This window comes from Chrysochloris asiatica, unplaced genomic scaffold, assembly GCF_000296735.1.
Source record: "Chrysochloris asiatica unplaced genomic scaffold, ChrAsi1.0 scaffold00004, whole genome shotgun sequence".
In the NCBI taxonomy this organism is placed as follows: Eukaryota; Metazoa; Chordata; class Mammalia; order Afrosoricida; family Chrysochloridae; genus Chrysochloris; species Chrysochloris asiatica.
Genome location: NW_006408522.1, coordinates 23,008,093 through 23,021,560, shown reverse-complemented (window position 1 = coordinate 23,021,560; position 13,468 = coordinate 23,008,093). Strand labels below are relative to the sequence as shown.

At 37.7% G+C, this 13,468-nt stretch overlaps 1 protein-coding gene across 2 annotated transcripts in view; it reads right to left on the bottom strand.

Moving 5' to 3' along the window:
* TRPM7 (transient receptor potential cation channel, subfamily M, member 7) overlaps positions 1–13,468 on the bottom strand; it is a 150,426-nt gene that overhangs the window by 103,427 nt on the left and 33,531 nt on the right. For both annotated transcript variants that reach the window (XM_006831653.1, XM_006831654.1), the window contains exons 3-4: positions 5,494–5,532; positions 2,567–2,765 (exon numbers count right to left, since the gene is read on the bottom strand). In XM_006831653.1, the coding sequence (XP_006831716.1) occupies positions 2,567–2,765; positions 5,494–5,532 (238 nt within the window). The remainder of the gene's footprint in view (positions 1–2,566; positions 2,766–5,493; positions 5,533–13,468) is intronic.

Genomic DNA, 13,468 nt, shown 5'->3' with positions numbered 1-13,468 from the left:
TCCACAATCCCCGTTCAGGTCTTTTTTCTAGTTGGAAACAGTTCAGGGCTGGCTGTGGCCGTTTGGTTTTAATTGGAAACTGTCTCTTTAAATTTCGAGGAGATTTGTGCATATGCGTAGTATAACCCTCCGAGGGTGGGGCTGGGGTGCCCACTAGCTCAGGCACCCCTATAGTCACCAGAATGGAGGTGCGCAGACAGCAAGGGACCAATGATCAGTTACCAAAAGAGAAGAATGTCCACACCTTTATCTCTGTGGTTCTGCCAGGCGTCTGTGGCCCTGCTGATCCTTTCCCAGCTTGGTCTCACCCAAGATGGTGGCTCCTGGAGCAGCCGAGCATCCTGGACTAGAAAGCAATAGATTTCTTGCTTCTGCCACAAATTCTCCCAGCTGTGAGCCTTCTAACCTTCTAATTATTCCTTTATATGTGGTTCAGAGTTCTGGGACCATCCCCTGAGCCTGCTTGGTCGGGTATATAATGTATTGCTTTTGATATACTGTTGGAAAATTAGGATTTTTTGGAGAATTTTTCCATTTATGTTCATGAGGGATATTGATCTATGAATTTATTATTTAGTTGTCTTTGCCTTGTTTTAGTATCTTTATGCTTGTTTCACAGAATGAGTTCAGGAGCACTCCATCGTTTCCTATGTCCTGGAATAGTTTGAGTAGAATTGGTATCATTTCTTAATGTTTGATAAAATTTGTCAGTGTATTTGTCTGGACCAGGACTTTTACTGTTGGGAGTTTCTGAATCTCCAAACTTATATAGCAACCCAGTGCTTATCCTACAGTGCCATACAGACTCCCTGCAATTTTTCATAATATTGTTATTCTATTTCAATTGGTTGCATTGTGACATTACCTATTTATTCTTTGTGTTATTTGCACCTCTTTTTCATTTGTTGAATATTATTAGTGGTTTATCATTTTTACTAATCCCTTGAAGAAACCAACTTCTAGTCTTTTTGATTCTCGCTTTATTTTCTCCTTCATTTTTCTCTGCTCATATTAGCTTTTAAATTTATTTCCTTTCTTCTGAGAGCTGCAAGCTTTTTACCAGCTCTTTCATAATTGGTGTATATATTAAGTTAAAGTGTTGACTATGGTTTTATCTGCTTTTTGATTTGTGCTTTTATTACCATAAAATATTCTCTGAATACTGCTTTTACTCGATCCCAAAGGTTTTAGTAGGTTGTATTTTCATTCTCAGTTAAGAAATTTTTTCGTTTCATTGTTTATTTCTTCTTATTACACAGTAGCATTTATTTAGTTTCCAAATATTTGGGGTTTTTTTCTTGATCTTCCTATTTTTTATCTCAAATTTTATAGCATTTTGATCTGAGAAGATGCTTTGTAGCATTTCAATTTTTAAAAATTTACTGAAGATAGTAGCTTTGTGGTCTAATATGACTTATTCTGGAGAATGTTTCACATACACTGGGAAAAAATGTATATTGCAAAATGTATATTTAAAAAAAAAATAAACACATGTGTAAAGCAGAGATATAGAGAGACAGAACAATGCAAATAGCATAAGTCAGTAAATGTATATAAACAATAATGGTTTAAGGGGTGTGACATACATACAGATTAAAAACTTAAACAACAAAAGCACATAAAATCATAACGGAAACACATATGCAACTACAGCATTCTAAGAGCTCTTTCATTGTCCAGAAAGTGTAAAAAATTCATTTATAATAGTGATAGCTCCAATCATTACCTGAGTTAAAAATTCATTTTACATAGTTTATTATAAAATTACATTAAGAGAAAAGATATGTAAGCAACATGCTAATAACAAAAGGAAATAACAAATACTTAAATGAATGCAAGAAGAAAACAAAGAACAAGTGAGACAAAAATAAATAAGATAGCTTCACTATAAATGTGTTAAATATTCCTATAAGAAGACTGCTGATAAATTTCAAGACAAAATAAAAAAACAACGGTTTATTGCTTAAGAGACCACCAAGTAAACATAAGAAATAGTTAAAAGCTTTCAGAAGAAAAATCATATATGTCTAATTCTAATAAAGTTTAGCTATTATATTGATTTCAGAAAAAAATAGACTTGGCAAGAAAAATGACAAGTGATAAAGAATTCGTATTTCATAATGATAAAAGATTCAATCCAACATAAAGATATGCTGTGGAGTCGGTTCCAACTCATAGCGACCCTGTACAAGGTTTCCGGGAGCAGAAAGCCTCATCTTTCTCCCACGGAGCAGCTGGTAGTTTTGAACTGCTGACCTTGTGGTTCACAGCCTGATTCATAACCACTATGCTACCAGAGCTCCCACATGAAGATATGGCAATAGCAATTCAATATTTATATGACATGACTTCAAAAAGTTCATGGGAAAATACATTGAAAAGGTAATGAAATTTTCTATTTTTTTTGAAGCTCCCATATGTACTTACAGAAATAACTTCAAAATACATAAAGGAATGATTGAGATAATTTGATATGGTGTTTGCAGAAAAACTGTCAGGTAATAAATGCTTATTACTTAAAGATTAAAATGGTAATGAAGCAGGCAACTCTTAATATGTGACATACCTTAGATCTATAGGAATGAGAACCCCCTTGAAAATTGATGACTCCATAAGCATCAGTTGGGCTCTGTTCTGTATGCTTTTCCACTGACCATTCTTCTATTGCCTGAGTAAAATGGTCACCCAATTTCACATCTGAGTATTTCATGGCAAGACTTGCAGTAAAACAAGCATGTTGCTTGACCAAGCGACCACAAAAGCATCTACAGGGAAAAAAATAAACATATTTCTTTAATTTCAAAAAATTGGATTCAATGAAGTATTTAGTAAAATTGAGTTTGCCCAATGAAGAACTTGAAAATAATTACTTTATTTTAAATCAATAAATTATTATCTTCACAGTAGCAGTGAAATTGCTGTTAAATACCGTTGAGCTGGTTCCAACTCATTTTGTAAGCCTATGTAGGGTTTCCAAGGAACAGCTGGTGGGTTTGAACCACTGACCTTGCAGCTAGCTGCCTAGTACTTTCACCTACAGCACCACACCAGGACTCCAGCAATCAAACAGTGTATGTTAGTGTATGATGGTGAAATAATTTAAATTTAGTGTGGGCATCTAGAAAATGTGGCATATTCACATAATAGAGTAATTGGCGTTGCTGTTAAGTACTGTCGAGTCAGTTCCAACTCCAAACCCTGTATAGGGTTTCTGAGGAGCACCTGATGAGTTTGAATTGTGACCTAGTAGTTCAAAGTCCAGGGCTGATCTACAGCGCCACACTAGGAGTCCAATAAAATAGTTGTTGTTGTTAAGTGCTGTCAAGTCAGTTCTGACCCATAGCGACCCTGTATAGGGTTTCCGAGGCGCAGCTGGTGTACTTTAACTGCTGACCTTGCAGTTCAAATGGCTTTGCAGTCTGGCGCATTAACCCACAGCGACACACCAGGACTCCAATAAAATAGTAGTCAGCAATAAAAAGGAATGAACCACTTAATAGACATGTATAAAAACAATCTACTAAAGGCAAAAGTAAAAACTGCCAGACAGCAAAAGGTCAAAAAATTCCAACAGCTTACAACAGACAGCAAACAGTTTGTGTTCCCACCAATCAGAGAAATTTCATAATACACAAGACCTAAGATAGGGTCCTCATAAAGGAATTATGTAATTGCTTCAGCTAAGTTAGACCTTATTAGCACTCATTTAATAACGTAAATGAGACACCTAAAATAATCAAGGTGATCCAAAGTAACTTAATTATGTTGTTGTTAAGTGTCGTCGAGTCGATTCTGACCCATAACGACCCTGTACAGGGTTTCCAAGGCTGTAAATCTTTACAGGAGCAGAAAGCCTCATCTTTCTCCTGCGGAGCGGCTGGTAGTTTCAAACTGCTGATCTTAAGGTTAACAGCCCGATTCGTAACCACTATGCTACCAGAGCTCCTAGAATAAATCCAAAACTTTCTAATGGGATACAAGAAAATCAATATCCCAAAACAAAATTCATAATGTACTATACCCTTCAAAACATGCTACTTTTCTTTCAATTTATGTGTATTATTTTTTCAAGGACCTACTAACTATAGCTGTTTATATTGCTGTTGGTGCTAATGTTGTTAAGAACAATCAAGTCAGTTCCAACTCTTAGTGACCCCTGCAGAGGGTATCCAAGGAGCAACTGGTGATTTTGAACTGCCAACTTTGCGATTAACAGTCCAGTCTTATAGCACCACACCAGGACTCCAGTTATTTAGATACCACTGCTTAATAAAGCAAACTAATAAATGAGGTTGGGGTACAAGAAAAATAATTAATGACACTGTAAACTGAGAAAGTCTGGGGAACCCTAGCTCAGAGAAATAACTTTAAAAAAATATATATGCAAAATAACTTAGTTACAGGTAGTAATGTAATACACATGGCAACCCATGTATTACAAGTGTAATAAAGTAGGACTTTTGTGGCTATAATCCTTATGGAAGCAGATCTACCATGGCACTGTTAGATGGGTTTGAATGACCAACCTTTCAGTAAACTATCCAGTGTAAACTGACTGCACAAGGGGGACCCACCCAGGGATCTTAAGTAATGAACAGTGTTAATAGTGGTGGTAGTGGTTGTGTGATGTTAAGTCGGTTCTGACTCATAGTAACCCTGTATAGGGTTTCAGAGGATATAAATCTTTACAGGATCAGAAAGCCTCACCTTTCTCACGAAGAGTGACTGGTATATTTGAACTTTTGACCTTGTGGTGAGCACCCCATCTCATAATCTACTACGCTATCAGTTCTGACTTATAATGACCCTGTATACGGTTTTCCCAAGAGCAGGTGGTGGGTTTGACCTGCCAGTCCAGTGCATTATCTTGCAGCACCACACCAAGAAGCCTTTTATTTGAAATAAAATCAAGGGAAAAAAAGCAACTAAAGGTAGGAAGAAAAATATACATGACTCATCGAAAATAGAGAGCAATAAGACAGATTTAAAATTAACCATTATCAATAATGCCATTAAACATAAATGATGTAATAATCAAAATTAATTATAAATTTGTGAATGTTAAAAATCTTTTAACATGAAATCAAAACTATTTGGCAAAATACACAAATATATTAAGAGATCTGGCTCCATATTCTTCCTTGGGTTCAGACCTCTCCAACTCCCATCTTAAAGCTTACATTCTGCAGTTTCCTGAAGGAACCATGCTCACCTTTACTGCCAGGTGTTCCCACATCCTACTCTTTCTGCTTAGAATGGTTTATTTTTCTCTCAATGCTTGTCCACCAAATTCAGCTTTAAGACTCAGCTCAGGTAGCCTCATTTGAGTTTCAAGATATCTTACATGATTATCTATCACCTCTCAAGTATGGGTAGGAAACCCCTCAACTGCAATACCCTATAAATTTTACCTACCATATTCTGAAGATTCTAATTGATCTGTTATGATTTTTCTTCAAAATTTATATATTTTAGTCATTTTATTAAACTTACCTGACAAGCTGCTGACAAATTTGACATCCTGGAAGGCATCTGTAAAATACCAGGGTAAATAAGTTATTTTTATGGAAATATGTGTATGCTTATTTAAAATAAACAATATAAAATTCACACAAAATTACAAAAATAAAAGGTAATTATGTTCGTTTGATGTTTCAGTAGCGATCATAGGATATTAGTACCTTGATTTGCACTTCAAAAAACATTTTTTAAAAAATCACATGGTTTCCATATTTTAAAGTTACTGTGATATAAAACCCAGAAATTATTAGAAAAAATGGACAGATTTAAGTACATAGAAAAATAATCTCTCTACAAGGTAAACATGTCATGAACAAATTTAAAAGAAAAACTTTGAAGATGTTATTTGCAAACAAAGGGCTGTTGTTGGTTCTGACTCATGGAGATCCTATGCACACAAAACCCTAAACACTGCTCAATTCTGCATAATTATAAGAATGCTACGCTTGATCCCACTGCTGCTGCCATTGTGCCAATCCATCTTATTGGGGGCCTTCCTCTTTTTCACTGACCCTCCACTTTACCAAGCATGATATATGGTTTACAGGGACTGATTCCTCCTGAAAACAAGTCCAAAGTATAAGACAAAATCTCACCATTCTTCCTTCTAAGGAGTATTCTGATTGTACTTCTTCCAATACAGATTTGTTTGTTTTTCTGGCACTCCATGACACTTTCAATATTCTGCTTCAACAAGATAAACTCAAATGCATCAAGTCTTCTATGGTCTTCTTTATCCACTGTCCAACTTTCACATGCATATTGAAAATACCATGATGTGGGTCAGGTATACCTTAGTCTTCAAACTGATTATCTTTGTTCTTGAACACTTCAGAGAGGTCTTCCTTCAGCAGCAGATTTCCCTTATGCATTTGATTTCTTGATTGCTGTTTCCATGAGTGTTGATTGTGGATACAAACAAAATGAAATTCTTGCAAACTTTCCCCCATTTACCACGATGTTACTCACTGGCCAAGTTGAGAGGATTTTTGTTTTCTTTACATTGAGGTGTAATCCATACTGAAGACTTTGGTCTTTGATCTTCATCAGTAAATATTTTAAGTCCTCTTCACTTTCAGCATGCAAGGTTGTATCATCTGCATATCACAGGTTATTAATGCATCTTCCTGCAATCCTGATACTCTATTGTATATATAATCCAACACATAGATTGAATAAGTACGGTATCAAAATGTAACCCTGCCACACACCTTTTTTTGGTTTTAACCCATTCACTATTTCCTCATTCTGTTACAATGACTACCTATCACTGTACAGGCTCCTCATGAGTACAATTAAATACTTTGCAACACCTGCTCTTCACAGTGTTACCCATAGCTTGTCAGGATCCACAGTCAAAAGCCATTGTACAGTCAATAAAGCCCAAGTAAACATTTTTCTGGTATTCTCTACTTTTAGCCAAGATCCATCTGAAGTCAGCAATGATATTTCTAGCTCCAAATCTTCTGAATCAGGCTTCAATTTCAGGAAGTTCACTGTTGATGTACTTCTACAGCCATTTAATTACCATCTGCAAAATTTTACTTGCATGTGGTATTAATGATGTTGTTCAAAGATTTCCACATTGCACTGGGTCACCTCTCTTTGGAATGGGCACAAATATGGATCTCTTTCCAACAGTTGGTCAGGTAGCTGTCTTCCAAATTTCTTGGCATAGATGATTATATACCTTTTGTTGTTGCTGTTGTCAAGTACCATGGAATTGGTTCCCACTCACAGTGACCCTGCACAGGGTTTCCGAGGCTGTAATCTTTATGGGAGCAGAAGGCCTCATCTTTCTCAAAAGAACCAATAAATCCGTTTTGGAAGAAGTGAAGCCAGAGTGCTCCCTAGAGGCCAAGATGGCCAAACTTTGTCTCTCACACTTCGGACATATTGTCAGGAGGGACTAGTTGTTGGAGAAGAATATCATGTTTGGTAAGGTGGAGGGTCAGAGAAAAAGAGGAAGACCCCCAACAAGATAGATTGGTCAAGTGGCAGCATCAATGGACTCAAGTGTGGCAACAGTAGTGAGGTTGGCCCAGGGTCAGGCAGTGTTTCATTCTGCTTTGCATAAGATTGCTATGGGTCGGTACCGACTCAATGGCACCTAACAACAACAAACACACTTGGATTTGGGGCAGAATCACACAGGAGTTACAGGGCTGATTTTTCTATATGAGGCCTTAAATGATCAAGTATGCAACCTAAAATGTCTCTGGTTGTGGGGATGTTCTCCAGTACCTTTCTGTTGCATGGACCTCTCATCTGCCCTTAAATGCAACCAGAGCCTGACCACTTTGGACCTGGGCAAGAATTCTTTGGGACATAATGGGGTAAAGAAGTTACGTGAAGCCTTGAAGCAGCAAAATTGTTCCCTAACTAAACTTAGCTTAAAGACAGATCCACTTACTACTCAAATGCAAAAGCTGCTGCAAGGCTTCTCAGATATACCCTTCGGTTGGTTGATGATGCATGGAGGGGATTGTAACCATGGCAACGAAACAATATACAGATAGGATGACTGTAAAACTAATGTTCTCCCATGTAAACTATTACATAATTCACAATTTAAAAAATAAAAAAAGCAGCTGCAAGAAGTCCAAGACAGCAATCCACAAGCGACTATTGAGAATGATGACTCTAATCCCGGGCCTTCTCAGGACTTCTATATGCAAACCCCACTGGAGTCATTTCTCCCACAATGGTGATGATGAATGTCCTGAGTCTTCTTAGTTAAAAGTTAGTAGGTGACTACATACTATCTTAGCTTTGATTCTGTCTTGGGCTTACATGAAATATGTACAAATCATTTAACCCTGTTACGTGTGAAATGTCAGCATCACAAGTAGAGATCAAAAGATATACAGGTGAACACAATCATCAAAACAAAAACCAAGGGAGTGATCTTCATGATAGGCAGCAAATACAAACTGCCTAAAGTATGCGTTCAAAAATAATAATAATAAGGTCAGGGAAAGGATATACATGTATATTCTTTGATTATGCAAAGATTATGTCTAACTACGTCTTAACGAAATTCCAAGGACTAGGCAATACCAGTTGTCAGTGAGAAGGCTATCTTGGTAGTTAACGCACAGTGGAGGAAAGAAGACAACAATAATCTTGGGTACCTTGTAGATTTTGAATGCACTACCTATTCATATCAAATTAACTTGAAAATTTAAATAGTGTAGAAAGGAGTACCATATTTTTACACAAATAATGTGGGTATTACATATCTTACCTGCAAAAAACGCACCATTCCCCAGCTTCCAACATAGATTATAACTGACAAAGGTACATTGTTGTTGTTAAGCACATTCGAGTTAGCTCAAACTCACAGCGACCATATACCCTGTATAGTTTCCCAGGAGCAGCTGATGGGTTTGAGTAGTCAACTTTGTGGTTTGCAGTCCAGTGCTGATACTACAGCATCACACCAGGAACATGCACAAAAGTACAGTAACCACCTTTTCTTGAAATACGTCCTATATGAATGGCTAAAGCTAAGCATGCTTAATAACAGTTTCAGATTTCTACAATACCTTATGAATGCTTTTATTATTTCTATTGCAGAGTGAATTTTTCAAAAAACTGTAGGAAATAGAGGTGGCAAGATGGCAGTGAGGTTACAAAGACCCGCTAAAACCAAGACAAGGAAAACCAAATGAAACACATGCAGATGATAGGTCTGGGACCCTGTGTTTCAGAAGAAGCAATAAAGAAGTAGACTGAATGTTTACTAGGAGAGGAAGCTGAACAGACGTAGCATGAAAAAGGACACAGACTATGATCTCTGCCAGCCGACCAGATGCGGCACAGCATTCCTAAACTTTTGTTAGTGGCTTTGGAGATAAGACAGCATACTGGTATTACAGAAATATAATTGTGACTCGAGGAGATAAAAGTGCAATTTTTCCTTGTTCCCCATCCTCCCATGGTTACCAGAAGTGTGTCCTGCCCCCACCCACTTAAACTCTCTGGAAAGCCCCTGTTCTCCCGGCAGTTGAAGCCACACAGAAGTCAGTGTCACAGTTGTGAATCCTGTCAAAGTAAATGAAGAGCTCTCTGCACCAACTCCGGTGCCTGGATTCACTCCTGCTCCAAATGTGCAGTCAGTCCGGGCCACCTCTAACTAGGAGATGCAGCTGAACAGATGTGCAGGGGAAGGGAAAAAAAAGGAGTTAAGTGATCTGTGGAAGCCAGGCTAGGCAGGTGCAGAGGGGCCATCTTGAATGTTTGTGGGCAGCTTTGAAGGCAGAGGATGGCTGATGGTGCAGAGGCATACTGAATACTGGTGAGACAGAGGTGAGCAATTTTTTTCTTCTACAAAACATTACCCTGGTGACCAAAAGTGTAGCCAGCCCCAACCCATGTACACTCCCAATGTAACTACTATTTTCTGGGTAATCAGAGCTTCATCAAAGTAATTTAGGTACAAGCAACACCAACCCCCGTTGTCTGGAATCAGATGTGGTCTGCTTGAGATGTACAGAACTGGTTTGGCCAAACCAGGACTAGTGGGATGGCTTGCTTTCGGCTGCCCTCTGGGACAGAATACCTGATCCCCCAGGTGCTTTGAGGTCTACACAAACTACTTCCAAAACAGTCATCTACTTACATAGAAACTCCATCTATAGCTGGGACTCTCATCCCTTGTCCAACCACGCGAAGTCCTTGTCTGGCAAGAGACCCCAGAATTTTCTCTTCTCTGGGTCCAGCAACTACCTTGAGCATTTCCTGTAACTGTTTTTGCTTATTTATACTATCTTCCCCCTCTTCCTCTCTTTTCCTACCCTTACTTCTTAACCTATCTACCTATCTTTGCTTTTATTTTCTTCTTCTCTTTCTAAACCACTGCTACTTCTTTCTTTACTACTCTGTGGTCTCTTTTTCCTTTCACTCACCCTTGCCCATCATTGTATTTAGTTATTTTTCTTTCTTTTTCTGTTCATGTTTTAAATGTTTTTGCCTCCCCTGTTTTTTCTTTTCAATTGTTGTATTCTTTTTCTAGATACTGTCTGTGGTTTTTTTTTTTAACTACATACTTTTTACAATGCTGTTGACTTGTTTGTTTTTCCTTCTCTCTTGGATGTGTTTTCTCTTCTTACCTCACCTGAAAGGGGACAGCAAACATGCCTATACAGTCCAGCCACAATCATACCCTCAACAACCCCAACGTACCTCAGAAGAGCCAGTATGAGATGTTACACACCTCATCAACAACAACTAACATCAGTCAAACCAATCCTAAACTGAGCTGTAAAAACAGCAAATAGAGAAAGTCATAGTTCCATCACCAAATCACATCTAGCAGGAAGCAGTTGGCAAGTGCTGAAGAATATATCAACATACAATTATCAACTTAATACAAATACAACAACACCACGCCTGAGAAACAAAAGATAATTTCTTATCACATGAAGAAACAAAACAATGAGGTTCAAAGAAGTTACAAAGAGGCATAGCTAGAAATATTTCTGAGGAAAACAAGGTATTGGAAATACCTGATAAAGAAGTCAAGAAAATAGTATTAAGAGTACTTCTGGAAGGTATGGACTAGTCAGACACACTATACAGACCCACTACAACAAAGACATGAGAGACCAAATGAAACAGACACACAAAAAATTCTGGAACCATGAACTTCAGAGGGAAGGTTAGAAAAGTGGAACTGAGTGCTTGCTGGGGGGAGAAGGTGAGCAGAGATGACAAGAGAGGGAAACTGACTTGTAAACAGCCCGTCAGACACAGCGTGACCATTTTGTGAGCAGCTTTAGCAACAGAAGGAGGCCTGACAGAGCAGATTCATACAGGCAACAGGAAAGGAGGAGTTTTCTCTTTCCCACTCAACAGAAGACAGAAATTGTGCCCACAGAGTCCAGCCACAAGCATACTCTCTGTAGCTTCAACCACTGGCAAGAACTAAAAGCAGTTCCTATACCACCTGATCCATAATAGACAGCAGTCAATACCAGTCAAACCCACCCTAAACTGAAGTGCACAAATGGAGAACTAGAATGGTCTACAAGCCTCCATTCTCTAACTGTATCCCCACAGGAGACAACTGATGAGAGCCTAAAAGCATATAAACACACAATCATCAATAAAATATAAGTATGAAAAGCTGACAATGCCCTGGAGACAACAATTTTAGCTGACATGAAGAAACAAGAGAGAATGGCTCATACAAATGATAAAGATGCAGAGCCAGAAAACATTTCTGGGGAAGAAACAGTAATGGGACTAACTTTAAAAAAAAAAAAAAAAATCCAAAAGAATGATATTTAGGTACCTTATAAGGATTCACAAAAAGATAGAGGAAGCAGAAAAAACTTTAGAATTCAGAAAAACACTACCAAAAACAGACAAAATAAATGCAAATATTGAAATATAAAACCTGCAATTAGAAAATTAGAAATCCAGAAGACAAATAATACAGATTTCAAAAATACATTGTCCAAAGGAATAGATTCAACGCAATAGAAGCCCAAATTAGTTGACCTGAAGAATAATCTCTTTACAGGTATGCTAGAAGAACAATCAGAAAAAAGAATGAAATACTCCAAAGAAAATCTAAGAGTTAATTAAGTAGGACACCATTAACAGGAACAACTTATGGGTGACTGAAATTCTAGAACAGGAAAAGACAATAAAAAGCATGGAGAAAATTGTCAAAGAGTTGTTAGAAGAAAACTTCCCAAACATGAAAGATGAAAAGAAGCTGAATGAACTCCAAATGGATAGATCCCAAAAGAAAATCACCATGACATATAATAATCAAACTTTTCAAATCCAAAGACAAGGGAAGAATCCTGAGAGCATCTCAGGAAAAACAGAAATTACCTTCAAAGGAGAATCAATAAGACCAAACTCTTGTTTATCACCAGAAACCATGCCTGCAAAAAGGCAACAGAATGACACACACAAAATTCTGAAAGAAAAAACTGCCTACCAAGAATCATATATCCAGCAAAGCTGTCACACAGATATGACAGCAAAAGCAGGACACTTCCTGATAAACAGGTATGAAAGGAATTTGTAATGACCAGACCAACTTTACAAAATACTAAAGGGTGTTCTTTGGCCTGAGAACCAACAATAGCAGACAATAAAATTTGAGATTACCATATATACACACCACCTAGAACTCAATCCAGATATAGAAGTATGTAAAGTAAAATAAATCTACCAGGCTAAAAATAGGGAACCAGAGATATCAATTTATAAAGAAGTCAACTATAAAGCAAAAGAAGACAATACTTACAAAACTTCCAAATGGTGAGGAAGTCATGTAGATTTCAAGATAAAGCAGATTGTTTTACATAGTGGGAAAAAAATTAATAAATTACAGGGTAATCTCAAAGAAAATTAATACACATGCACATCAAAATGAAATTTTTTTTTTCAAAAAGAGGAAAATTGGAATGATTTAGTAAACAGTAACACAACAGATGGATTGGCCAAGTGGCAGCATCGATGGACTCAAGCACGGCAACTATAGTGAGGTTGGCCCAGGATCGGGCAGTGTTTCGTTCTGCTGTACATAAAGGTCGCTATGGGTCTGTACCGACTCAATGGCACCTAACAACAATAACAACACAACAGAGTCCTGGTATGGCGCTGTGGGTTAATGCGCTATACTGCAAAGTTGGTTTGAATTGCAAGGTTGGTGGTTCAAGCTCACCAGTCACTCCTTGGAAATCCTCTACAGGGTCACTATGGGTCGGAACTGACTCAATGGGACTTAGCAACACAACAGAAATGAATAAAAATTAAAAGAAATCCTACAAGCAAAATTAACTTAGTGTGGAAAATTTATGTGGAACTAAGAACCAGTTGTTGTTGTTATTGTCAGGTGCCATCGAGTCGGAACTGACTCATAGTGACCCCATGCATAGCAAAACGAAACAAAGTCTGATCCTGGGCCAACCTCACTACCACC